This window comes from Bos javanicus, chromosome 3 (assembly GCF_032452875.1).
Source record: "Bos javanicus breed banteng chromosome 3, ARS-OSU_banteng_1.0, whole genome shotgun sequence".
Lineage (NCBI taxonomy): Eukaryota > Metazoa > Chordata > Mammalia > Artiodactyla > Bovidae > Bos > Bos javanicus.
In genome coordinates, this window is record NC_083870.1 from 15,501,974 (window position 1) to 15,524,987 (window position 23,014).

At 52.1% G+C, this 23,014-nt stretch overlaps 2 protein-coding genes across 2 annotated transcripts; one reads left to right on the top strand and one right to left on the bottom strand.

Annotated features, from left to right (window-relative positions):
• The first annotated feature begins 485 nt into the window (after nucleotides 1–485).
• Nucleotides 486–9,783, top strand: PKLR (pyruvate kinase L/R). Its single transcript, XM_061404025.1, has 12 exons — nucleotides 486–634; nucleotides 823–1,005; nucleotides 1,711–1,822; nucleotides 4,528–4,619; nucleotides 4,717–4,848; nucleotides 4,998–5,184; nucleotides 5,506–5,776; nucleotides 5,898–6,048; nucleotides 6,350–6,502; nucleotides 6,596–6,762; nucleotides 7,487–7,668; nucleotides 8,531–9,783. Exons 2-12 carry the CDS (start codon nucleotides 979–981, stop codon nucleotides 8,635–8,637), a joined length of 1,581 nt encoding a protein of 526 aa, XP_061260009.1. The 5' UTR covers nucleotides 486–634; nucleotides 823–978; the 3' UTR covers nucleotides 8,638–9,783.
• On the bottom strand, nucleotides 9,263–22,988 carry HCN3 (hyperpolarization activated cyclic nucleotide gated potassium channel 3). The gene is made up of 8 exons (XM_061404006.1): nucleotides 19,288–22,988; nucleotides 15,663–16,092; nucleotides 14,576–14,737; nucleotides 13,954–14,172; nucleotides 13,437–13,583; nucleotides 12,766–13,006; nucleotides 11,771–11,935; nucleotides 9,263–11,307 (listed from the first exon to the last, which is right to left on the bottom strand). The coding sequence occupies exons 1-8, from the start codon at nucleotides 19,569–19,571 to the stop codon at nucleotides 10,604–10,606; spliced, it is 2,352 nt and encodes a 783-aa protein (XP_061259990.1). The 5' UTR covers nucleotides 19,572–22,988; the 3' UTR covers nucleotides 9,263–10,603.
• Between the last annotated feature and the right edge of the window lie 26 nt (nucleotides 22,989–23,014).

Below are 23,014 nucleotides of genomic sequence, written 5' to 3' on the forward strand. Positions count from 1 at the left end.
CTGCTTCCTAGATTCATCTAGGGCTAACTTCAGTAAAGTACAAAGGGACCATAGTGAAAGTGAAAGTCACTCAGTCTCGATCCCGAGATCCCTATACGGTCCATGGAATTCTCCAGGCCAGAATACTGGAGTGAGTAGCCATTTCCTTCTCCAGGGGATCTTTCCAACCCAGGGATCAAACCCAGGTCTCCCGCATTGCAGGTGGATTCTTTACCAGCTGAGCTACCAGGGAAACCCCTCAAAGGGACCATATTACTGGAAAAAAAAAAATCTCTGTTCAGGTTGATGACAAGACAGAATGTATGGATTAAAAATTTATCAGGAAAAATGGATGAGAGAAGGGCAGAAATGCCAGAGGACAGGGGCAGAGAGCCAGCAGGTCCAGGGGAGGGACTCTGCGTGGAGATAGGGGTGGCTCACTGGGTGTGTCCCTTTTCTTTTTTTCTGGCTCCTTTTGATAAGACCAGCAGTTTTGTTATCCTCTCCCCCTTCTCTCTCCACAGTCCAGGAGGCTCCAGCTCTGAATTTTGAAGTTTGTCAGTGCAGAAGAACATGCTCCCCAGCTGGCTCTGGTCATGGATTTCTAAGTCCCAACGGGATGTAGTGAAGTCCATCCTGACTGGGGCTCCAGGAGGTAAGAAGAGGCATCAGATATCATTAAAGAGAAGGGAAGAAATGAAAGTAGGAATCAAGTGTGGGTGGGAGAACAAATAGACCATATTTGCTGCTGGCTAGGAGGTATTTGGGGAGGATCTGTGTTCAGAGTCTCCTTCATGTTAATTTATAGACCCCGGTCGGGGCCTCTTCTCCCAACCCCAATAGGCAAGGCAGAGGGGAGCTTGCAGCCTGGGAGCCAAGGGGCATTCCCATGACTACTGGACTCTGGCCCCTGGTGCACAGGACTTCCAGTGACACTTTAACCAGGATACAGAGCTGATTCCCCACCCAGCCGGCCTCCTGCCTCCGACAGTTAACAGTATGGAGCAGATCCCCGGAGACAGGCAGGTGTGCAGTGGCATGGATGGTGTGGTTGGCACTGGGGCTCCTCTTCCTCTGAGCTGGGCTAGGGCAAGCTACAGAGACTTCAGGACCTGGAGGAGCACTGAAGGGGCTGAGGAAACTCAAAGGAGGGAGTGGGAGGCCAGTCAATTGTCAGGGGCTGGAGGGAAGAAGACAGGAACGTTAGGAAAGGGAACTGGGTGATTCTCAGCCTGGAAATGAAGGGCCACTGTGAACTAGATATCAAAGGGGGCTGAGGCTGAGAGAAGTCAGCAGCTAAAGGGCAAGAAGTCTGAGGATGTGAGGGACCAGATAGCTAGGTGATCAAGAATTTGAGCCTGGAGTTAGTCAGACCTAAATGGGAATCTTATCTCTGTTAATTAGAAGCTATACAAACTTGGGCAACTGATCTAACCTTTCTCAGCCTCTGTTTCTTTACCTAGAAAATGGGAATAATTACAGAGCATATAACAGTACCTGCTTGCTAGCATCCTGGTGACTAAATAAGTTAATGTATGCATAATGCCCAGCTCAGAAGACTCAACAAAAACTGGAGAACTGAGGGAAGGAATAGAAAGCACACTGAGATGAAAGGATGGGGGCCAGCGTCAGGTGCCCACACAGCCCCTTTGTACTGCAGGACCTGTGGGGTACCTGCAGCGGGCTAGTGTAGCCCAGATGACTCAGGAGCTGGGCATTTCCTTCTTCCAGCGGCAGCAGCTGCCAGCCACTATGGCAGACACCTTCCTGGAACATCTGTGCCTGCTGGACATCGACTCTGAGCCTGTGGTCGCTCGCAGTACCAGTATCATCGCCACCATCGGTAAGCACCCCCACCCCTCCTGCAGCGTCACAGGGCCTCGTGTGTTTTTCTCAAGATGCTGCCTCATCTTTTGTGTTCTTTGACACTTCTCCTTGTTTGATTGAGGGATAAATAAATAAATACATATTTTAAATTTTTATTTATTTATGGCTGCACAGGGTCACTGCTGCAAGAGGGTTTTCTCTAATTGCTGAGGGCAGGGGCTACTCTCTGGTTGTAGTGTGCAGGCTTCCTCATTGCGGTGGCTTCTCTTGTAGAGCATGGGCTCTAGGGCAAGTGGGCTCCGGATCTGCAGCTTGGAGTCTCTAGAACAAGGCTCGGTAGTTGTGCTGCTCAGGCTTAGTTACCCTGAAACATGTGGGATCTTCCTGGATCAGGAATCAAACTGGTGTCCCCTGCATTGCAAGGGAGATTCTTAACCACTGGACAACTTCAGAAGCCCAGCAAATATTTGTTGAGTTCTTGGTAGATAAGCTACTGGGTCCTGGAAGTAGGTCAGTGAAATGAAATAAACAGACAGGGACTTCTCTGGTTAGGATTCCATGCTTCCACTTCAGAGGGCCCAGGTTCTATCCCTAGCTGGGGAAGTAGATCCCACCTGCACAGCATAGCCAAATAAGTAAAAATAATTATTTTCTTTTTAAAAAGAGACTTCCCTGGTGGTCCAGTGGCTACGACTCCATGCTCCCAATGCAGGAAGCCCAGGTTCAATCCCTGGTCAAGAAACTAGAACCCACACCCCACAACTAAGACCCAGCACAACCAAATAAATAAATATTAAAAAAGGAAAAAACAGACAAAGATCCCTACCCTTGGGGAGCTGACACTCTAGCTGGGTGCGACAATAATAAATGCAACGTTATTTAAAAACTAAAGAAAGTATTTAGTATATTAGAAACTGATAAGTACTTTGGGGAAAAAAAAAAGAAAAATCACGCATGGTAAGGGGTATTAAAATGCAAGGGCAGGAGGGAGGTTGCAGTCCTAATAGGGAGTCAGGGTAGCCATTGATGAGAAAATTAGACCTGAGCAAAGACAGATGTCTGAGAGAAGAGAGTTCTAGGCAAAGGCAATAGTCAGTGCCAAGGCCCTAGGTCAAGGAGGCTGGAAACCATCAAGGGGAAGAGCAGCAAAAATGAAGAGGTTGGAGGAAGGGGAAGATCGTGCAGGGTTCAGTAGGCCATTTTTAGAATTTGAGTTGCGTTTCACTCCAAGTGTAGTGTGAAACTGAAACCACTGCAGAGTTTTGAGCAGGAGTTACATGCTGTTACTCAGGTCTTAACAGAACTGCCCTGGCTGCTATATTGAAAGTAGATTGAGGTTGGGGGTGGGGGTGAGCCCCAAGCTGCTCCTACAGTATTTCTGGTTTAGACCAGGTGGTAGAAGTGGAGCTGCTGAGAAGGGACAATATTCTGAATGTATTTTGAAGGTAGTGCCAACAGGATATGATGGATTGGATATCGGGTGGGGGTGGGGGTGAAAAAGGAGTCAAGGACTAGTCGCAGTTTTTTGGTGTGAGGCGCTAGAAGAATCCATTATCAACTGAGCAGGAGAGACTGTGGTGGAAATGTTTGGAGGAGAGATCAGTTCAGTTTGGGGCTTGTTGAGTTTGATTGCAAATATTAGACATGCAAGGGTGGTATAGAGTAGGCAGTCAGATACACAACTCTGGTTTGGGGAGAGGGGTCTAAACTGGATATGTAAATTTGGAAGTTGTTGACATACTGATGGTATGTAAAGCCATGAGACTAGTTGAGACTACCAAGGGGGTGAAAGGAAAATGAGAGAAGAGGAATGGTCATCTGATGGGAGCTAAGGCTGAAAGGGAGCAGCCAGTGAGGTAGAAGTAAACCAGGGGTGGTGTCCTGGAGGCCAAGCCAAGAATGTATGTCAAGGATGTGTGTCAAATACTGTTGGCAGATCAGCTAAGATGAGGACTAACCACTGGATTTAGCAACAACACAGAGGCTGTTGGTGACCTTGACAAGAACAGATGTAATGGAGAGTGGGTACAAGGAGAATAAGGGGGAGGGGATACAGAGATAACTCTTGTCATGAATTTTGCTGCACCGGTGAGCAAAGGAATAGGGCTGTGTAGCTAGAGGGGGAACTGAAATTAGGAGAATTTGTTGTTGTTGCATGAAATAACACCAGGCTTACATGCTGATGGGAATGATCTAACAGAAAAGGAAAACATCAATGACATAGAGAACTGGGGGAACTGCTGAATCTGTTTTTGATTGGGTGAGAAGGAGACCCAGTACACAAGTGGAAGAACTGGCTTAGGGAGGGACTGGAGAGGCTGGTCAGCTGGGTCTCAGTTACTCAGCTGTCCTACTAGCAGGGAAGGAATGGAACTCAACTCTTCTCAGTCCAACAGGAAGGAGGCTCTAAAGCTTGGCACCCATCCCCTTCTCATTCACTGGGGTTCCCCCACACTGCAGCACGGAACATCAAGGCAAGGCAACACTGTCGCCTCAGGCCTGGCTGAGCCCACCCTTCTAGGGCCTTGCAGTGCAAGGAGGCAGGTCTTAGCTGGAGAGGGGAACGTAGTCTCTGATCTGTGTGCCGGGGTGGGGTCAGGGGACAAAGGTCGGGTGACAGGACTTCTGCGGCCTGGGGCGGCCCCGAGGGTGATGATGGGTTCGGTTGTCACTCAGGTTTGGTGAGAAAGTTGTCTGAATCGGGCGGGTCTCTGGTTCCAGGCCCGGCATCTCGCTCGGTGGAGCGTCTCAAGGAGATGATCGAGGCCGGGATGAACATCGCGAGACTCAACTTCTCCCACGGCTCCCACGAGGTTCAGGGCGGGGCCACGGGGAGACGGGTGGGGCTAGAGGATGCCCCAAGGTCCCGGCCAGCTTCCCCTGAAATCCTCACTTTGTTCTGGTCCCCAGTACCACGCTGAGTCCATCGCTAACATCCGGGAGGCGGTGGAGAGCTTTGCAAATTCTCCGCTCAGCTACCGACCCGTGGCCATCGCCCTGGACACCAAGGGACCAGAGATACGCACTGGGATCCTGCAAGGGGTGAGAGAGGACCCGCGACCCGCCCTGTTCTGGGGACGGCAAAGGGGGCGGTGCAGCGTGAAGGAAGTTATCCGTAGGGCGGAGCATTGGGAGGGGCCAGTTCTGACCTCCGCAGGCCGAACTCAGTGATCCTCTGGCCCCGCCCCTAGGACCCGGCGTCAGAAGTGGAGATAGTGAAGGGCTCCCGGGTGCTGGTGACCGTGGACCCAGAGTTCCAGACCCGCGGGGACGCGAACACCGTGTGGGTGGACTACCCCAATATCGTCCGAGTCATGCCGGTGGGGGGCCGCATCTACATTGACGACGGGCTCATCTCCCTAGTGGTCAAGAAAATCGGTGCGGACGGGCCTCCCGCCCTGGTCCTGCGCAGTGGGCCCTCTTCCTTTCGGTCCCGCCTTCGCCTTTCACTCCCACCACACCTTCCCGAGTCCCTGGCATCCAGACTCCTGGGCTACCCTGGGCTGGGGCTGGATTGGCGGGTTAGAAGTTTCTTCCACAGACGTCCATGTGCCATTCTGTGCAGAGCCCAGGCTGAGCATGAAGAAACAAATAAGACATCATTCCGTTTTCTTGCGGGTCCAAGCCCGGTGTTCGCACTGCTGTGACTATGCCCCCGCCCTCACCCCTAACCTAAGCGGATTCTTTCCATACCCGCAGGTCCGGAAGGGCTAGAGACCGAAGTGGAGAACGGCGGTGTCCTGGGCAGTCGGAAGGGCGTGAACTTGCCAGGCATCCAGGTGGACCTGCCCGGGCTGTCCGAGCAAGATGTCCAGGACCTGCGCTTCGGGGTGGAGCATGGCGTGGACATCGTCTTTGTCTCTTTCGTGCGGAAAGCCAGCGACGTGGCTGCCGTCCGGGATGCTCTGGGGCCGGAAGGACAGGGCATCAAGATCGTTAGCAAAATCGAGAACCACGAGGGCGTAAAGAAGTGAGACTTGGTCTTTGTTCCCATCAGGCCCTACGTATCCCCATCTCCCTCCTCTTTCCCTGCCTGCCTCTCTCTGGCTTCTCTTGGGTCTTTCCCAGCCCTGACTTCCCCAACCGCCCAGGTTCAATGAAATCCTGGAGGTGAGCGACGGTATTATGGTGGCACGGGGTGACCTGGGCATTGAGATCCCGGCTGAGAAGGTTTTCCTGGCTCAGAAGATGATGATCGGCCGTTGCAACTTGGCGGGAAAGCCCGTTGTCTGTGCTACACAGGTCTGCCATGAGCCCTGGGGGCAGGGCCCTCTATGAGTCTGGGAACACTGAGGGTGAATACACACACCTTAGGTCTCTAGCACGTTTTGCTGTCCAATGTTTGACCCTCAAACAACAAAGCTATGAAGACTTACTGTGACCCCCGTTTTCAGATGAGGAAACAGAGCAGCCAGGATCACACAGTTTGTGAGTGTGACTCTGGTTTTCAGGGCCCTCAGAGCATGGATGTCAGAGACATAGTCGGGGCAGGGTCCCCAGTCAGATATGACTCCTACAGTTCTGACCTCAAGATATCCCCCAGATGCTGGAGAGCATGATCACTAAGCCCCGGCCAACTCGGGCAGAGACAAGTGACGTGGCCAATGCTGTTCTGGATGGGGCAGACTGCATCATGCTGTCAGGGGAGACTGCCAAAGGCAACTTTCCTGTGGAGGCTGTAAAGATGCAGCATGCGGTAGGAGCTCAGAATGCAAGGCAAATGGGCTGGAAAACCACCCTCCTTCAGATCCCAATACCCTTGCCCAGCCTGACCTCCTGGTGCCCACAGATTGCCCGGGAGGCAGAGGCTGCCGTGTACCACCGGCAGCTCTTTGAGGAGCTACGCCGGGCAGCACCACTGAGCCGGGATCCCACGGAGGTCACCGCTATTGGTGCTGTGGAGGCTGCCTTCAAGTGCTGTGCTGGTGCCATCATTGTGCTGACCACAACTGGCCGGTGAGGAGAACACTGGGAACACACCAGGACAGAGCTTTGGGTCCAGGGCAGGCTGGGATGGGCCCCAAGCGTGACTTTTGTCTCATCATCAGAGATCTTTCTGGGGTAAGAAGAGAGGCAGCTATGGGAGCTGGAAGCCTAGAGAGACAGATCTTGGAGCACACCAGGAATTGTGCCTATCTCCTCAAGGGGTTGGGAGGGCAAGGTGGCATCACTGGGTATACTGACTTCCAGGCCATCTGGGCTCCCGGGGCTCAGAAACAGGTCCTCTGCATTTAGCCCACAAAGCCTTGCAATGCTGGGGTATTACAGAAGGCTCCAGAAGGTCTGAATTCAAATCTTTGCTCTGAAACTTAGCTATGACATCTTGGGTAGGTCACCCAGGTTCTATAATCCTCCTCCACTTGCTCATGGGATTATGAGGATTAACAAGAAACATTTTTTAAGTTAAATACTATATAAAGATGCATTCCCAGAAGGGTTTTCTGTTTTTCAAAGAGGTTTCTCCTTATTATCTCATTTGATAGATTTTTTTTAGTCATCTCACAGTTTCCCCATGTGGTCAGAAAGGCAGGTATTCTTACACCCACTTTATGGGTGAGAAAACTAAGGCCCAGAAAAATTATGATGACTTACCTAGGGTCACACAGCTTACTGGTGGCACCTGGAACCCGAACCCAACACTCTTCCAATATTCTGGGCTGACCCTGTCTGCCTCCTTCAGCTCAGCCCAGCTTCTGTCCCGGTACCGACCTCGGGCAACAGTCATTGCCGTCACCCGCTCTGCTCAGGCTGCCCGCCAGGCCCACCTGTGCCGAGGAGTCTTCCCTGTGCTCTACCGTGAACCTCCAGAGGACATCTGGGCCGATGATGTGGACCGTCGGGTCCAATTTGGCATCGACAATGGTGAGACCCCTAGCTCCCTCCCACCCTCCCCTGGATTTGTATCCTGAGTCCGCCAACCCCACTTCCTACACTCCCCCAAGGGGTCTTGCTTCTCTCCTCTGGTCCCAGGTTTTCTCTGTGAGATTCACTAAGACTGAGATACTTGAGTCTCCAAGCGTGGGGGGAACATGCTGAGAGAGGGCAGAGGGAGCAAGGGCAGGGACCAGGGCCATCCCTAAGTGGTTGACACAGCTGCTGCCTCCACCAGATGGCTGGAGCTGGGCATGACACAAGGAGCAAGAGATGAGAGGAGAAAGAGGGACCCAGGGTCCTGCAGCTGCAACTGAAATCGAATTGACAGTTGCTATGCTCATACCCTGGGCTTCCCTGGTAGCTCAGCTGGTAAAGAATCTGCCTGCAATGCGGGAGACCTGGGTTTGATGTCTGGGTTGGGAAAATCCCCTAGAGGAGGAAATGGCAACCCACTCTAGTATTCTTGCCTGGAGAATCCCCATGGACAGAGGGGCCTGGCAGGCTACAGTCCCTAGGGGTCTCAAAGAGGTTGACAAGACTGAGTGACTGAGCACAGCACATGCTCATACTCTCCCTCTTTCCGTCTGCACAGCCATGCAGGTGGATAGACTTGCTACTCAGCAACATGCTCCATGGCACCCCATGGGCACAGCTGCAGCTCACACCTCCTACAGTGGTCACACTCCCTGCAGTGCCCCCGTGGGGCGCACTGTACAGTTTGCCTCGGGCCCCTCCTTCCTTATGGGTGCCCTTGAAGAAGGCGGTGAAGGGTGGTGGCTGGTTCTCTTTACAGGGCTGGCCTGGGTCCCTCAGTGGCTGATTATCATCTTCTCTCCTTCCTCCCCTCCAGGAAAGCTCTGTGGCTTCCTCAGTTCTGGGGACCTGGTGATTGTGGTGACAGGCTGGCAACCAGGCTCTGGCCATACCAACATCATGCGGGTGCTGAGCGTAACCTGAGGTGCCCCTCCTTCTCTGACCAAACCAGCCCTGGACCTGCCCCTCACCACTCCCTCCTGCAGCCCCACATCTAAGTCTTTTCTCTCCCAATCCTCCCTACCCCAGGCCACATCTGCCATCCAGTTTCCTTCCAGGGCACTCCCTCCCTTTCTCTATTTCATGCAGGCCTGAATAGTCTGTATCCAATTAAGCAATGGCCATCCAACAGCACCAATGGTACATTCCCTGTATCTAATGCTCTCAACTGGTCCCTAAGATGCTCTGAGCCTTTAATCCCAGCTCAACTATTAATTCTATTCCCCCAGGTTTCCCATAGCTGAGGGTGGAGGGGAGGGAAGCATGGTAATCATGGCCACAGTCTCCACAAAATCTCATCTTAAAAATCATCTCCCAAGGACAGTGTCACCTTTTTCTTCATTGTGACTGGAAGCTAGGAGAGATGGAAGCCGGGGAGCACCGGAGCCAGGCGGGCACACCTCGTTAGTGTCTCACCAGTTCGAGGCTTGCAGGCCACTCCCCATTTGCTCTCACACCCATCCCATGCTTTACTGGGTCAGGTGTTCTGGCCTCCTCCTGCGCCCTGAAATGCCCACTTTGTTCCCACACACAAACCAGGAGGCAAAACAAGTGTCTCTATTTTCTTTTTAAACCCAGATGTTTGGAAGCCATATAAAACTTCTCCCATACACGCAGAACCCCAGAACTCCCCGCCTAGGAGAAAAGGAGTGTTAGGGTCCTGGCCCCACATTCTTTGATGCTGGAGAGTAGACGTGGGGACAGAGGGGTGGGCTACAGGATTCTCTTGTCCCTGAGAAGGCAGAGGTACTGGCTAGCCTGCCCTTCCCTAGGCTTGGATACCTCGGTCCCTCCCCTTGCTCCTGCACCAACAGCAAACTCAACAGGAATGAAAAAGAACTAAAAATAAGAACAGTCCTTCTCCCCATCTCAGATGGCCCTTCCTGGTCCTACCTAGATAGGGAGAGTGTTCAAGTATTGCTGCTGATGGGAGTTGCACAAGGACCACAAGAGCTGGGATGGAGGGCCCTGTCTGTTCCTGCTTCCCTAGTAGGAGGGGAGGGCAGGGATGGATAAAGGAATGGGTAAATGGATAAAGTGAGTTGATAATAAATAAAATTAGCAAATGAATGAATAAATTATTAAATGAATAAATAAGGGAGGGAGGAAAGAAAAAAATCCCATCTAGGGATTCAGCCACTTGCCCCCTACCTGGGGGGATCTAGACTGGCACACTAAATAAGGGGGTGTCAGCAATCCCATAGCTTCAAGGGGGCCATCACCCGGACAAGGGCACAGGAAGGAGAAGCCTCCTAGTTTACAAAAAGGTAGTTCTACCACAGAGACAGAAAGCACAAGGAACTCGGTAGGAGGTGTGTTCCCCCTCGGGATATAGACAGGGAGGGTCCAGGCATGGCAGTAAAGGTGGGTGCCCACACCAGGGGCCTGAGACATTTGTTGACATCAATGAGGGCACGGGTAGTTGGCAGTGCCCAGCTATGCTAGCCGGACAGGAAGATTAACCATGCCAGGCAGAACCTGAAAGGTCATGGACAGGAAAACAGAGACATCTAGTTACTTGGCAGTACGGTGATGGCAAGTACTTGTGCTTAGTAAGGTGGGCGCATGGGCTTGGGCCTGCACCTGGCAGGACCATGGCTAGGGGAAAACCCTCATCAGAGGACTCGGAGTCGCTTCTACTTGGCAGTGGAGACATACAGCGCCTGGCGCAGTGCCTTGAACATGGTAGGCGCTAAGAACCTTTGATGAATGGGTGCATGGATTAGGATGGGTGTCAAGCTACAGGGTGCCTGAGCTGAGGACAGAGACCATCTTCTTGGTACTAAGGGGAGATAGTCCCATAGGGCAGTGTTTCAGGTCCCCTCAGTGTCCCCAAGAGGTGTCTGCCCTCAGGCGTATGCTACTGCACCCAAGGGCTTACCTAAAGGTTTCACATGTTGGCAGACAGCTGGGGGCCCCGGGGAGTAGCTGGCTCAGGCACTGGCAGCCTGGGGAGCTGGGCTGTCCCTGGAGGCTTGGTCAGGAGCCCTGAAGGGGGCAGGCGTTCACTTCCTGAGCCCTTACGCCCAGGAGAGCCATCACCCGCTGCCCTCTGAGGCAGAGAAGGTTGGGAGGCTGAGAGCGGGCGGCCCCGAGGTCCTAGTCGCCGTCCACCCCCTCCTGGGGGAGGCCCCAGCAGTGACACCTGTGAGCGCCCAGCCCGGGATAGGCTGGCATGGAGGGTTCGGGCGGGCGGGGCCGGCAGGCGGGAAGTGGATGCCCAAGGCCCCCGGGCTAGAGGGCCAGCTCGGACAGGCACCAGGGGGGACGCTGGGGAGCCTGCTCCAGCTGATCTTCGAGCAGAGCGAGCAAGGAGGGTGACTGGAGAGTCGGGCGAGAGGGGAAGAGGGCCCCGCTGGTGCGTCAAGGCAATGGCCACATTGGAGGTCACGGCGGCTGCTTGCAGGGGTGCGTGCACTAGTGGCTCCCACAGCACCGGCTTTCCACTGAGCTGAGCGCCTGTGCTGGGCGCCAGGCCCCGAACACCCCGGGCCATATCCCTGTCGTGTTGAACCAAGTGCTGCTCCATGACGCCCCCGCTGCCGCTCGGACTTGGCTCAGAGCGCTTCCGCTGCAGTATGGAATTCTTCTTACCTAGAAATTATCCCAGGGGGAAGGAGTTAAGGATAGGATAGGAATTCAAGATGAAGGTTGGATATCAAAAGAATGAGGGTAACAAGATGGAGTCAAGGGACACGGGCAGGGTGAAGGTAGGGGATGGGGATCAAGTGTGTGGAGATGGAGTTGGGAGATGGAGATTGGGAGATGAGGGTTGAAGGAAGAGGGTTAGGGGATGAGAGTATGTATCAGAGATGGTGAGCATCAGGGACTGCTACTCAAGCAAGGAGGGTTCAATGCATGGAAACTTGGAGCGATATCTCCAGGGTTCAGAGATGCTGAGTTATAGGGACAGTGAGCCAGTGTGTTGAGAGCCCTACTGGGGGGCATCTGCTGGGACTTGGGTCCCCTGGGGTGTGCCAAGGCATTGGAGCCTGTGCCCTGGGATCCTGGGGACTCCTTGCCATGGACAAGGGTGAGGGCGCAGCCTGGACCTCACCGATACGGCGCAGCCGATCCATGGCCACTGTCTCGAAGGCCCGGCGCATCATAGGGAACTCCTCGAGCACAGCGTTGAAATGGTCCACGCTGAGTGAGTACAGGCGGCAGTAGGTGTCCGCACGCACGCTGGCTGTGCGTCGGCCCCGAGTCAGCAGGCAGATCTCTGACAAAGTTGGGAGGAGGCCTTCAGGATCACTGTCTGCAGAACTCCCTCTCACTGGGCCTGCAGCAGCTGACCCAGATTCCTCAGGCTCCTCCCCAGATGGGAGCAACTTATGACTCCCCACCCATCCAGAGGCCCTGAGTGCTCCAAGCACCCCCACTCTCCCGCATAATTACTGTCCTGCCTCTGTCCAAATTAAAGCTGATAAACAGGCAGGTCTTGCTGCACTCCTAGTTATTCCACTTCACTGTAATTCTCACCCCACCTCCATGGCTTTAGCCCAAGGGGTAGGCCTAGGGCAGTGCCCTCTCTTCCCTCCCCTTTGAAAGAACACCAAGGCAACCCAGAAGGAGAAAAACAGTGCCAAAGGGCAAAGGGCAACACAGTGGGGATGCTGGAAGGTGGTGGGTGATTTGGGGACTGAGAGATTATGAGTCTCAGACCCTTTTGGGCAGCATCAAGGAGAACTGTGGAACTGCCACAGGCTAGGTCCCCGATTCCCCCACCAAGTCATTCCCCCAGGGAGCCACAAAGCTCCAGCCCCTGGGATAGCACTGCTATATTCCTACCTTTCCCTCATCTTGTGGGATCCCTGGATCTCACTGGCCCAGGGATTTTCAACCTGACCATGCACTAGAATCTCTTAAGAAGCCTTTAGAATTACAGAACTCTAAACCCCAGACCCAGAGATTCTAATTGAATAGGCCTGGGGAGGGGCTGGAACTCTGTGGTCCTGGAGCACAGCCAGGTGAAGACCCAGACCCATGGGAGCAGCTGCCCTCCTTTCTCTGCTCCAGAACCCCCACCCACCCACCCTGAGGCCTGCTGACCCCCAAAGTAGGATCCGTCAGTGAGGCGGGTGTCCCGGGCGCCACGTGCCAGCACACTGAGCAGCCCATGCTGGATGAAGTACATCTTCCTGCCCACGGAGCCCTCACGCACCACGAGGTCCCCCGGCTGGAAGACCTCAAAGCGTAGCTTGGTGAGCACGGCTGTGACGAAGCTGGGATCAGCATGGGCAAACAGCGGCATGTGGGCCACCAGGCCCCGGCAGGTGAAGTTAATGATCTCCTGGGCAGGGGAGGGGCCTGTCAGGCAGGCTGTGCCCCCTGCCCCGAGGTGCCCCCATCAAGCTCCTCTGTCTCCAGAAGCCCCACCCCTGGGGTCATGATCTGCCAAAGGATGTGGATGCTTCAGTCGGCCTGGGATCATCTCTAAGCTCCTGCCCTCAGAGCTTTCCCATGAGCCCTTGCAGGACCACACCCCACCCCACCCCAACAGAGATTCCTGCAGCCCCTCCTCATGTATACTTCACCCCTGAAAGATCATCAAGGAAGACCTTAACTCCTAAAAGTGCTCCAAAGGCCTGAACTCCCATGGGGCCCTCTGCAGGCCCCACAGGCTGTAGGGGCCCCAGCTGACTAATAGTCCCCACCCTAGAGGTCGTCCCTGAAGCCCAGGTCGTTGAAGAGCCTCCCTCCAGGGCCCCGCCCAGTCCCACCTCCCAAAGTGGTTCGCTCAGCTCGCCTAGGATGCTTTCCTCATCGAACATCTTGCCCTGGTAGCGGTGCTCATAGTACTCATGGATGCGTTGCCGTGTATCAGCTGGCAACTTGTGGAAGGACATGTACTGCTCCACCTGCTTGTACTGGAGAGCCAGCCGATGGCCAGCAGGCAAGAAAACACAGAGACAGAAGTGGAGCCAGAACAGTGTGGTGGGGGGAGGGTTGTGGAGGAAGGTCACAGCCATGGGCCACAGCCAGAGGGTAGAAACATGGAGACAAAAGGATATATGAGTAAGGGTGGATACAGGGAGGACACGGCACAGTCACAGGAAAACCCAGACGTGGAGGAGTCCAAGGACAGGTGCATTGGTACAAAGAAAAGGTACACACGGGACAAATGGATACGGGGCAAGGCAGGACACAGAGAGCCAACAGGGATGCATCAGAATGGGCTCCACGTGGAGCTCCCCAGCCGCCAGCACCCCTCCCCTTCCTTTTCCTGCCCCTGCTGACCTTCTCCTGGTACTGACGCCGGGAGGAGTCCAGGGACTGGATGAGGGCGGTGGCATGACCGATGAACATGGCGTAGCACGTGGCACCCACGATCATGCTGAGCATGGTGAGCCAGACGTCGGGCATGCCTACAGGTGCCTGCTGCCCGTAGCCAATGCAGAGCATGTGGCTCATGGCCTTGAACAGGGCGTGGGAATACTGGCGGCCCCATGAGTGGTTCTGGGGGGCAGAGTGTATTGCAGAGCTCGGCACAGACCCCTCAAAACCTCATTCTCCCGCTTCCCACTTTCTCTTTCAGTCCTTCTGTCTGCTGCCTTCTACTTCAACTTGCCTGCCAAGGGAGGCACTGAGGTTTGGTTCTAGGGGGCCCTGAGGCAGAAGGGGCCTCTTTTATAGCATGGGAGCTGCAGTTTCTCCCTAGGTTTCCTTCCCCATATGCTCCCCCCTCCAATACAAGTACTTCTTCTGGGCCTCTTTCCTCTCACCTCCCCACCTCCTCACTTCTGTCCTCTCATGGTCATCTCTCCACCATCTCCCACTTGGCCCCTGTGTTTACCCCTCCTGCTCAGGGAGAAGAGCCCTTGGAAGGCCCAGGAAAGGCTGAGCGGTGGGGAGTTCTCACCACCATGTGGCTGATGGAGACCCAGCAGTCAGGAGGGAAGTCTTGCAGCATGGGGACCAGGAACTGCAGACAGCCATCCCAGTGACACAGCAGCAGCATCATTCCGATGAGGTTGAAGATGCGAACCACAGCACTGGCCAGGTCATAGGTCATGTGAAAGATCTGAGGAGTCCGAGGAGGGGCTGTTGTGGACAGGAACCTCTCCCTGCCAAGACTTTTCCATGCCTGGCCTTGCAGATTCTCTCTTCAAATTTCTCTCTGGCCCTAGCCTCTGTGAATGTTAAGACTGTGGCTATAAAACAGCATATATAGCTAATACAAAGGAGGTTGTATTACTACTCTCATCTCATAGATAGGAAAACTGATGCAAATCATGTGCCCCAAATCACAGCAAGTGCCACAGCAGAAACTCAAAAAGGTCTGCTGCACAAGCTGCCCAAGCATAGCCTGGGAAAGGGGAGAGAGGGCAATTCACAGTGTAACAGCACCAGGGCATGTATAAGGATCAGTGCCAGAAGCTCTCTTCCCTTCCAATAATAATAATAATAGGTAATCTACTGAGAACTTACTGTGCCAGGCACTGCACTAGGTGCTTTACAGGTATTAACTCCTTTAGCCCTTATAATCTTATCATATGTAAATATATTTAACATTTTCATTTTATAGACAAGGAAACCAGGCCTCATATAGTAAATAGTAAAATTGGGATCTGACCACAAGCAATGAGACTGCAGAGTTCACACTCTGAACCACTAAACTCTGCTGTTGTCCTGAAGCTGAAACTCCAGCCTTCCCCACGCTCTACAATTATTAGCTCCTCTTCTATACCTTCCTCCTGGAGTCTAACTAACCCTTCAGTGTTTGTCCAGCAACTATGCTCCATTCTCCTGCACCACCATCCTTGCATCCTGTGAATCCAATCCCCTGAACACTCATTCTGTCCCTGTTTCTCCCCCACCAACACTGGAGACACCCCTCCCTCGGAAGCCCCACTCATCTGCCCCACCCCAAAAAGTTGCCAGGAGCCCCACTCATATCGCTGTCTGGAGGAGTCTGCAAGCCCCCCCTGCCCACCTCCCCACCCCACCTCCTCCCACTGGTGTATGTAGCGGATGAGGCGGGAGAGGCGGAGCAGCCGCAGCAGGCTGAGGATCTTGGTGAAACGCACGATGCGCAGGGCCCGCGCTGTTTTGTAGACCTCAGCATCCAGTCGTGGCTCCAGCTCCACCACCAGAAAGATGTAATCCACAGGAATAGAGGAGATGAGGTCAACCAGGAACCAGGTGCGCAGGTAGCGTGTGCGGATGGCCCGCGGTGCCAGCAGGATCTCAGCACCCTCCTCTACCACAATGCCTGTGCGGAAGTTGAGCACCAGATCCATCAGGAAGAAAGTGTCAGAGAGGACGTTGAAGACAATCCAAGGTGGAGAGTTCTCTTCCTTGAAGAAGGTGATGCCCACGGGTAGCACAATGAGGTTCCCCACCATCAGCAGGAGCATGATCAGGTCCCAGTAAAACCTAAGGTAGGGGTGGGATGGGAAGTAAGACCACAATGAGAGTCAGCCACTAAACTAAGGGCAGATAGTCTCAGCCAAAAGTGGACAAGGATACAGAACAACGGGGTGACCATTTACAGCTAATGGGAGTGTAAACTGGGACCACCATTTGGAAAAATAGTTTGGAATTATCTAGTAAAGTCAAACATTTGCATTCCCTGCAACTTGGCAATTCTATTCCTAGGTATATACACATTCAAGGGAAAGATTCCAGGAGATATATATAGGTATAACAGCATTAAATCTGGAAATAATCCAAATATCCATCAGTAGAAAAATGTAAATAAGATAAACACAGTAGATAAATACACTGATGCCCTGGAATATTATACGACTGTGAAGTCACCCAACTGCAGCCTACATTCCACAGTAGGAATGAATCTCACAGATTTAATGTCAAGAAACCAAAGGATACACACTGTAGGACTCCACACACAAAAAGTTCAAAAATTGATCAAACTCAACTGCATTATTTAGGGATTCACAGAGAAGTAGTAAAACTGTAAAGAACAGTTAGGAAATAAGTACCACAAAAGTTAGAATAGTGGTTGTGGAAAAGGAATGTGAGAGCAGCACGGAGCCTGCCGGGTATCCCCAGTGTTGTCTCTCTCGACCTAGACAATTGTTACATATGAGCTTGTTTTACAGTTACTCCTTCAAATATGTGTGTGTGTGTACACACACACACACACACACACACACACACACATATACATCCTGGTATACACTATACTATTTATATATATCTGCCTTATCTATTTTGGAGAAGGCAATAGCACCCCACTCTAGTACTCTTGCCTGGAAAATCCCATGGATGGTGGAGCCTGGTAGGCTGCAGTCCATGGGGTTGCTGAGTCGGACATGACTGAGCGACTTCCCTTTCACTTTTCACTTTCACGCATTGGAGAAGGAAATGGCGACCCACTCCAGTGTTCTTGCCTGGAGAATCCCAGGGATGGGAGAGCCTGGTGGGCTGCCGTCTATGGGGTCGCACAGAGTCGGACATGACTGAAGTGACTTAGCAGTAGCAGCCTTATCTATTTACTATATCTCTACTGTATATATTAATATATATGCCTACTAAATATACCCCTAATATGCACATATATATTTTTAATATAATATATATATGTAATGTCCTCATTATATGTATATAATCTATGTCACTATTATTAAATATTTTTTAAGTTAAAAAAAGATAAATATCTTTTGCTGATCTCACAGGGCTATTAAAAAATATGCACTGATATGGATGTGGATGGATGTGACAGAGTTGTACAAGACTAGTTGGTGTTATGACTCACTTACTCTTTATCCCAAGATTTCTGAAGAGACTGCTGCTTTACCCATCTCCAGCTCTCTGCCCGTTCCTAGTTTAGGACTGAAAATCTTCCCTAGCTTTCCCAACCCCAACCCTCCTTCCCAACACAGTTGGACTCATGGTTCCTGTTTTTCTGCTGGGATCTGTTTCCCAGATGGGGATGGTCTGTCCTGCCTCCTGTTTGAACTAGCTTTTCAGATGTATCCCTCCCCTCTTCAGAGCACTTCGGCAGGGCTGCACATACAGAGAAGCTCCACAGCAGATCCTGAGACAGCAAAGCCTGAAGCTCTGCACTCCTTTCCTCCCCTAACCTCCCCATGCCCACTGAGACTTTGGTTGCACCCAGGCAAGGACATGGTCAGGGGAGAGCCATACTGCTGTGTGGAAGCTGTGAAAAGAAGAGGTCATTCAAAGAAGATCATTGGACAGTCTGAAGGTCCCAATTAGATATGGGGGTTTCAATTTCAGGAGACACCTAGTTGCAGCATCAACCAAGGACCCAGCCCCTTCTGACTCTGCCTGAAAAAAAATCAATCCTTTCAGCCCCTGAATGAAGCTTGGTGGTCCCCAAGTCCAGGCCTCCAGGAAGCCCTGTGTGATTTCAATCAACAGCAAGCCCTGGATCTCCTCTTCTTCTCTTTCCTGGCCACTGGAGAAATCCTGTACTGTAAGCTGGGAGAGGAGAGGGAAAGAGGGTTTGCCTTGCCATAGAGCATCTTCACAGCCTGACTCACAGGCAGTCACAAGCCTGGCGGGTGATACAGAAGAGAGGATGGAGAAGAAGCACAATAATAACGGGGATACATGGTTTATGGGGATACATTTGAGGGTGAAACGGAGGGGGGAGGAGGGAGATGCACAGCAGACTAGAAAAGGTGCACTAGTAGGGTGATATTGAGACAGTAAAAAAGAGGGGAGTGAAAGGAACAATGAGAGAAAAAAGAACATTAAGGGAGTGTGTATGTCTGTGGATTAAAATGACGTCTAGGTTTCCAATGGTGTTTCCAGGCTCCTGATTCACACCTCATCCTCTCTGCTCATTTAGCTCCCCAGGATAGGTGCTTTGCATATATCCTTGCCTCATCTAAAAGCTGTCCTTCATTTCCTCCAAGGACAGGGTTGCTCTCCTCCCCTAGCGACCTTGATGTAGAGGTACAGCCTGATGGGGACTATGGAATGGCCCCACCCCCACTCTTCATCCCTTCTCTCTGGTAGTCACCTGGGCGGTGGTCACATGGGCAGTGGACTTGCCCCTCTGTTGCTGCCTCAAATCACTCTGAGTCCAGGCCCTAACCCGCCGAATCCCGTCTTCAGCACCAGGGACAGCGATCAGAGCTGCTGTCTGGACACTCCCTTTCTCCCCTGGCATCCCTATTTTTTTTTGGTAGCCTGCCCTGCTGAACTAGGCTGGTACTGGGGGTAGAAATGAGGACAGTGGGGACAGCTCGGTTTCTCCTTTAGACTGACCCTGAGTTTCGGAACATGACAAAATTTCCCAGATCCCCAGCAAGCAGAACTGGAGGAGACAGCAGTCTCTAATTCCAATATTCCCCTTGGTCCAGGTGGGGTGTCGGGTTTTTTAAATGGGAAACCCAGGTCTCTGGTGTCCGCTTCCAGGTCTCTTCCAGCGCCCCTAGCCTGAAAAGTCACCGAGACCCTCCGGCTGGGGATCCTTTACCCAAGAATTAGGTTGGGGGAAATGACTCTGTCGGCCCACTAGGGGACCCCTGGGCCGGAAATGAAGTGTCCGTGGAGGGTGGGGCGGGCCCGGCTCCTGTGTCGCGGCCTTGGGGGTGGGAGCTGTGTCCCCTGCCCACCCTGCCGGACCCCCAGTACCGGAAGTCGCTGTACGGGTGGATGATCCAGGCCCCCGCTGACTTGACCCGCTCCTGCTCGATTTCCACTGCTTTGTGGCTGCCGAACACGCGAAGGGAGAACTTGTTGACCGTGGGCTGGAGCAGGGTCCCGAGCTGCCTCCTCTTGGGCTCGGGCCCGGGCCTGGACCCCGGGACCGGACCCGAGGCTGTGGTTGTAGACGCCGGGGCAGCAGGAGGCGCAGCCTCCAGCCCAGGGGTCGCCCCGTCGTTGGCCCCAGTCGTTGGCCGCTGCTCCGCCTCCATGACGCCCGTCAGCTTACACGTTTGGCCTCCTAGACCCTGCTGCGGCCATTCGAGACCTCCCGACCCCTCCCGGAGTCGGAGCGGGAGCAGCCGGGCGGGCTCGGAGCGGAGGCGTAGTCGGCTGGGAACTGCCAGAGCGCCGGGCGGAGGGGGTGTGTGCGACAGACTCCTCAGAGGGCGGCGGGCGGGTCGCGCTGCGCCCCCTGGCGACAGCCGAGCGGAGGCTTGGCAGGGCGGGCGGAGGCGGGGTCGACCGAGAGCCTTCTCGGAAAGAGGCGGGACCAATATAGTCCGTAACCTGAGGAACACTGAAGTAGGCGTGGCTTAGCCAATGTGGGCCGTCCTCCAAGTATAGGAAGAGGAGGGGAAACGCTGCAGAGCCAACAGAGAGGGCGTAGTCTAGGGCTGAAGGGCTTTTATCCACTGAGCGTCAGGGAGGCGGAGCCGTCCGCAACTGGCGGGAAAACCGGACGCTGGCTGTAGCTCGTGAGGCTTGCGAGGACGAGGAATTGGGAACCAGTGGAAGAGATGGGGAATGGCTTTTGAGCTTCCTCTTATCCACTATGCCTTAAGGACTTCCTGCATTTCACTTTTTTCCCTCGCAACACTCTCCTAGGCATACTCCTTTCCTCTGACTTCTTCATATTGCTCCCTCTAGTATTTAATTTCCAAACTTATCTGCCAGCCCTCACCAAGAGCAACTCCGCCAGTCACTGAGTGGACGCTGAGGATGAACACAAGGATGAACACAAAGTCCTGTCCATAAAGCCAGCGCTCGTCTATGCTTGCAGACAGGACAGGTAAATTACAGCGCTATGGGATGGAAAGGGCTGTAAATTCTCTTTTGGGGGGCGGGGCGCGTGCTGGGCAGCTTGCAGGATCTTGGTTCCCTGACCAGCGATTGAACCTGGGCCTTTGGCAGTGAAGGTGCAGAGTCCTAACCACTGGATTGGCAGGGAATTCCCTAAAAGTTCTTAAATATCTCAAATTCTTCCCCTTATCTCCACTTCTTATTGTCACTGCCTTATTTCAAGCGCTCAGAATTTGTTCACCTAGATTATTTCAGATGCCTCTTAAGGGGTCTCTAAACTTCTCACGGCAATTAGTTTTCCAGTCTGCCAGAGTTACCTTCCTAAATCCAAATGTAGCTTTATTACTTGCTTAATGTCCTTCAAACTTCCCCATCTTCTGTGGGATTACAGTTAAACTCCTTAGAATGACATACAAGGCCCTGTAAAATCTAGACTAGTTTTAACAACCTCTCTTCTGATAGTTCCTCTCTTGAAAGCCAGGACTCCAATTCTGTTTAAATGCTTCGTTTTGCTTTGTCTCTAGACCTTTGTATTTTCTCTGCCTGGTCTTCTCCAATTCACTTTTCAACAGTTGGTTCAGATGTCATCTCCTCTAGGAAACCTAGGCACACATTTATAACTCTTTTTTCTCAAGCTAGGGTCTAGTCTACAGCTTCCCTACAGTGACCAGGGCACCACTGTTCATAACAGCTCTTGTCACAAGGCTGCCATTATTTTATGGAACAGGTCTTTCTCTTCCATTAGATTATGGAGCTCTGAAGAACAGGAGCCTTACACCTGACACAATGCTGAACACAAAGTGGACACTTGGTAAATGGTTGTTGAATGAATAAGGGAAAGTGTTCATGGAAGAGGAAGTGAACTACACTTCCTCCTCACCTCTTTATTATCCTTCCTCATCTATTTTAGGAACTTTTTCTAAACTATTTCTGGCCAACTGATGTAAGCTCCATCTGATTATCTTCCATCCTGGCCCCCCTCTGATATTTCTTTACTTGAATATAGTTATCCTCGGGTTATTTTTTTCATTTCCCTTCAGTTCAGTTCAGTTCAGTAGCTCAGTTGTGTCCAACTCTTTGCGACCCCATGAATCGCAGCACGCCAGGCCTCCCTGTCCATCACCAATTCCCAGAGTTCACTCAAACTCATGTCCATCAAGTCGGTGATGCCATCCAGCCATCTCATCCTCTGTCGTCCCCTTCTTCTCCTGCCCCCAATCCTTCCCAGCATCAGAGTCTTTTCCAGTGAGTCAACTCTTTGCATGAGGTGGCCAAAGTACTGGAGTTTCAGCTTTAGCATCATTCCTTCCCAAGAACACCCAGGGCTGATCTCCTTTAGAATGGACTGGTTGGATCTCCTTGCAGTCCAAGGAACTCTCAAAAGTCTTCTCCAACACCACAGTTCAAAAGCACCAATTCTTTGGCGCTTAACTTTCTTCACAGTCCAACTCTCACATCCACACATGACCACTGGAAAAACCATAGCCTTGACTAGATGGACTTTTGTTGGCAAAGTAATGTCTCTGCTTTTGAATATGCTATCTAGGTTGGTCATAACTTTCCTTCCAAGGAGTAAGCATCTTTTAATTTCATGGCTGCAGTCACCATCTGCAGTGATTTTGGAGCCCCCAAAATAAAGTCTGACACTGTTTCCACTGTTTCCCATCTATTTCCCATGAAGTGATGGGACCAGATGTCATGATCTTCGTTTTCTGAATGTTGAGCTTTAAGCCAGCTTTTTCACTCTTCTCTTTCACTTTCATCATTTCCCTTATTATTGCTCAAGTCCTCCTATAGCGTGTTTAACTCACCTAGTTTTTCTCAATGCCTCCTTCTTTTTCCTTTTTATTTTTTAATTCAGTAAATTTACACTTCTCATATATTATGTGTAAGTACATAACATAAAGTTCTCAAATTTTCCCTTCTTTGGCACTTGATTCTCCATCACTCCATTTTTCAAACCTTACCTCCACGGCGATGCCCCACTCCTCTCCCAAAAGTGCATAGCTTTTGTTCAAGAGGAAAGGTGGGAGCCCTCTTTGCTGTGGTTAGGTTGTCGAACTGCTTTTTAAGAACTGAATATTTAGAGGCTATGCTGGAGAATCACACCACATCACAAGCCTCAAAAAGTTAGCAGAGTGGCGACATCCCGTAAACGACAAGTCCTTCTTTTCAACCTTCAAACCTATCAATCCTAACAAAACAAGACACAGAAGTCTCATGAAATAGGTAAAAGATTGAGGAAAACTACGGAAGGACACCGCCTAAATTAAAAGACACTTACTCCTTGGAAGGAAAGTTATGACCAACCTAGATAGCATATTCAAAAGCAGAGACATTACTTTGCCAGCAAAGGTTCGTCTAGTCAAGGCTATGGTTTTTCCAGTGGTCATGTATGGATGTGACAGTTGGATTGTGAAGAAAGCTGTGGGCCGAAGAATTGATGCCTTTGAACTGTGGTGTTGGAGAAGACTTTTCAGAGTCCCTTGGACTGCAAGGAGATCCAACCAGTCCATTCTAAAGGAGATCAGTCCTGGGTGTTCATTGGAAGGACTGATGCTAAAGCTGAAACTCTAGTACTTTAGCCACCTCATGCAAAGAGTTGACTCATTGGAAAAGACTCTGATGCTGG

Coding starts and splice junctions, on each gene's coding strand:
- HCN3 (XM_061404006.1), bottom strand. CDS start 19,571: ATGGAGGCGGAGCAGCGGCCAACGACTGGGGCCAACGACGGGGCGACC. Junction 13,007..13,436: donor TGAGCGAACCACTTTGGGAG/GTGGGACTGGGC, acceptor TCCCCTGCCCAG/GAGATCATTAACTTCACCTG. Junction 11,308..11,770: donor GGATCGGCTGCGCCGTATCG/GTGAGGTCCAGG, acceptor GATAATTTCTAG/GTAAGAAGAATTCCATACTG.
- PKLR (XM_061404025.1), top strand. CDS start 979: ATGGAGCAGATCCCCGGAGACAGGCAG. Junction 1,006..1,710: donor AGATCCCCGGAGACAGGCAG/GTGTGCAGTGGC, acceptor TCCTTCTTCCAG/CGGCAGCAGCTGCCAGCCAC. Junction 6,049..6,349: donor CCGTTGTCTGTGCTACACAG/GTCTGCCATGAG, acceptor GATATCCCCCAG/ATGCTGGAGAGCATGATCAC.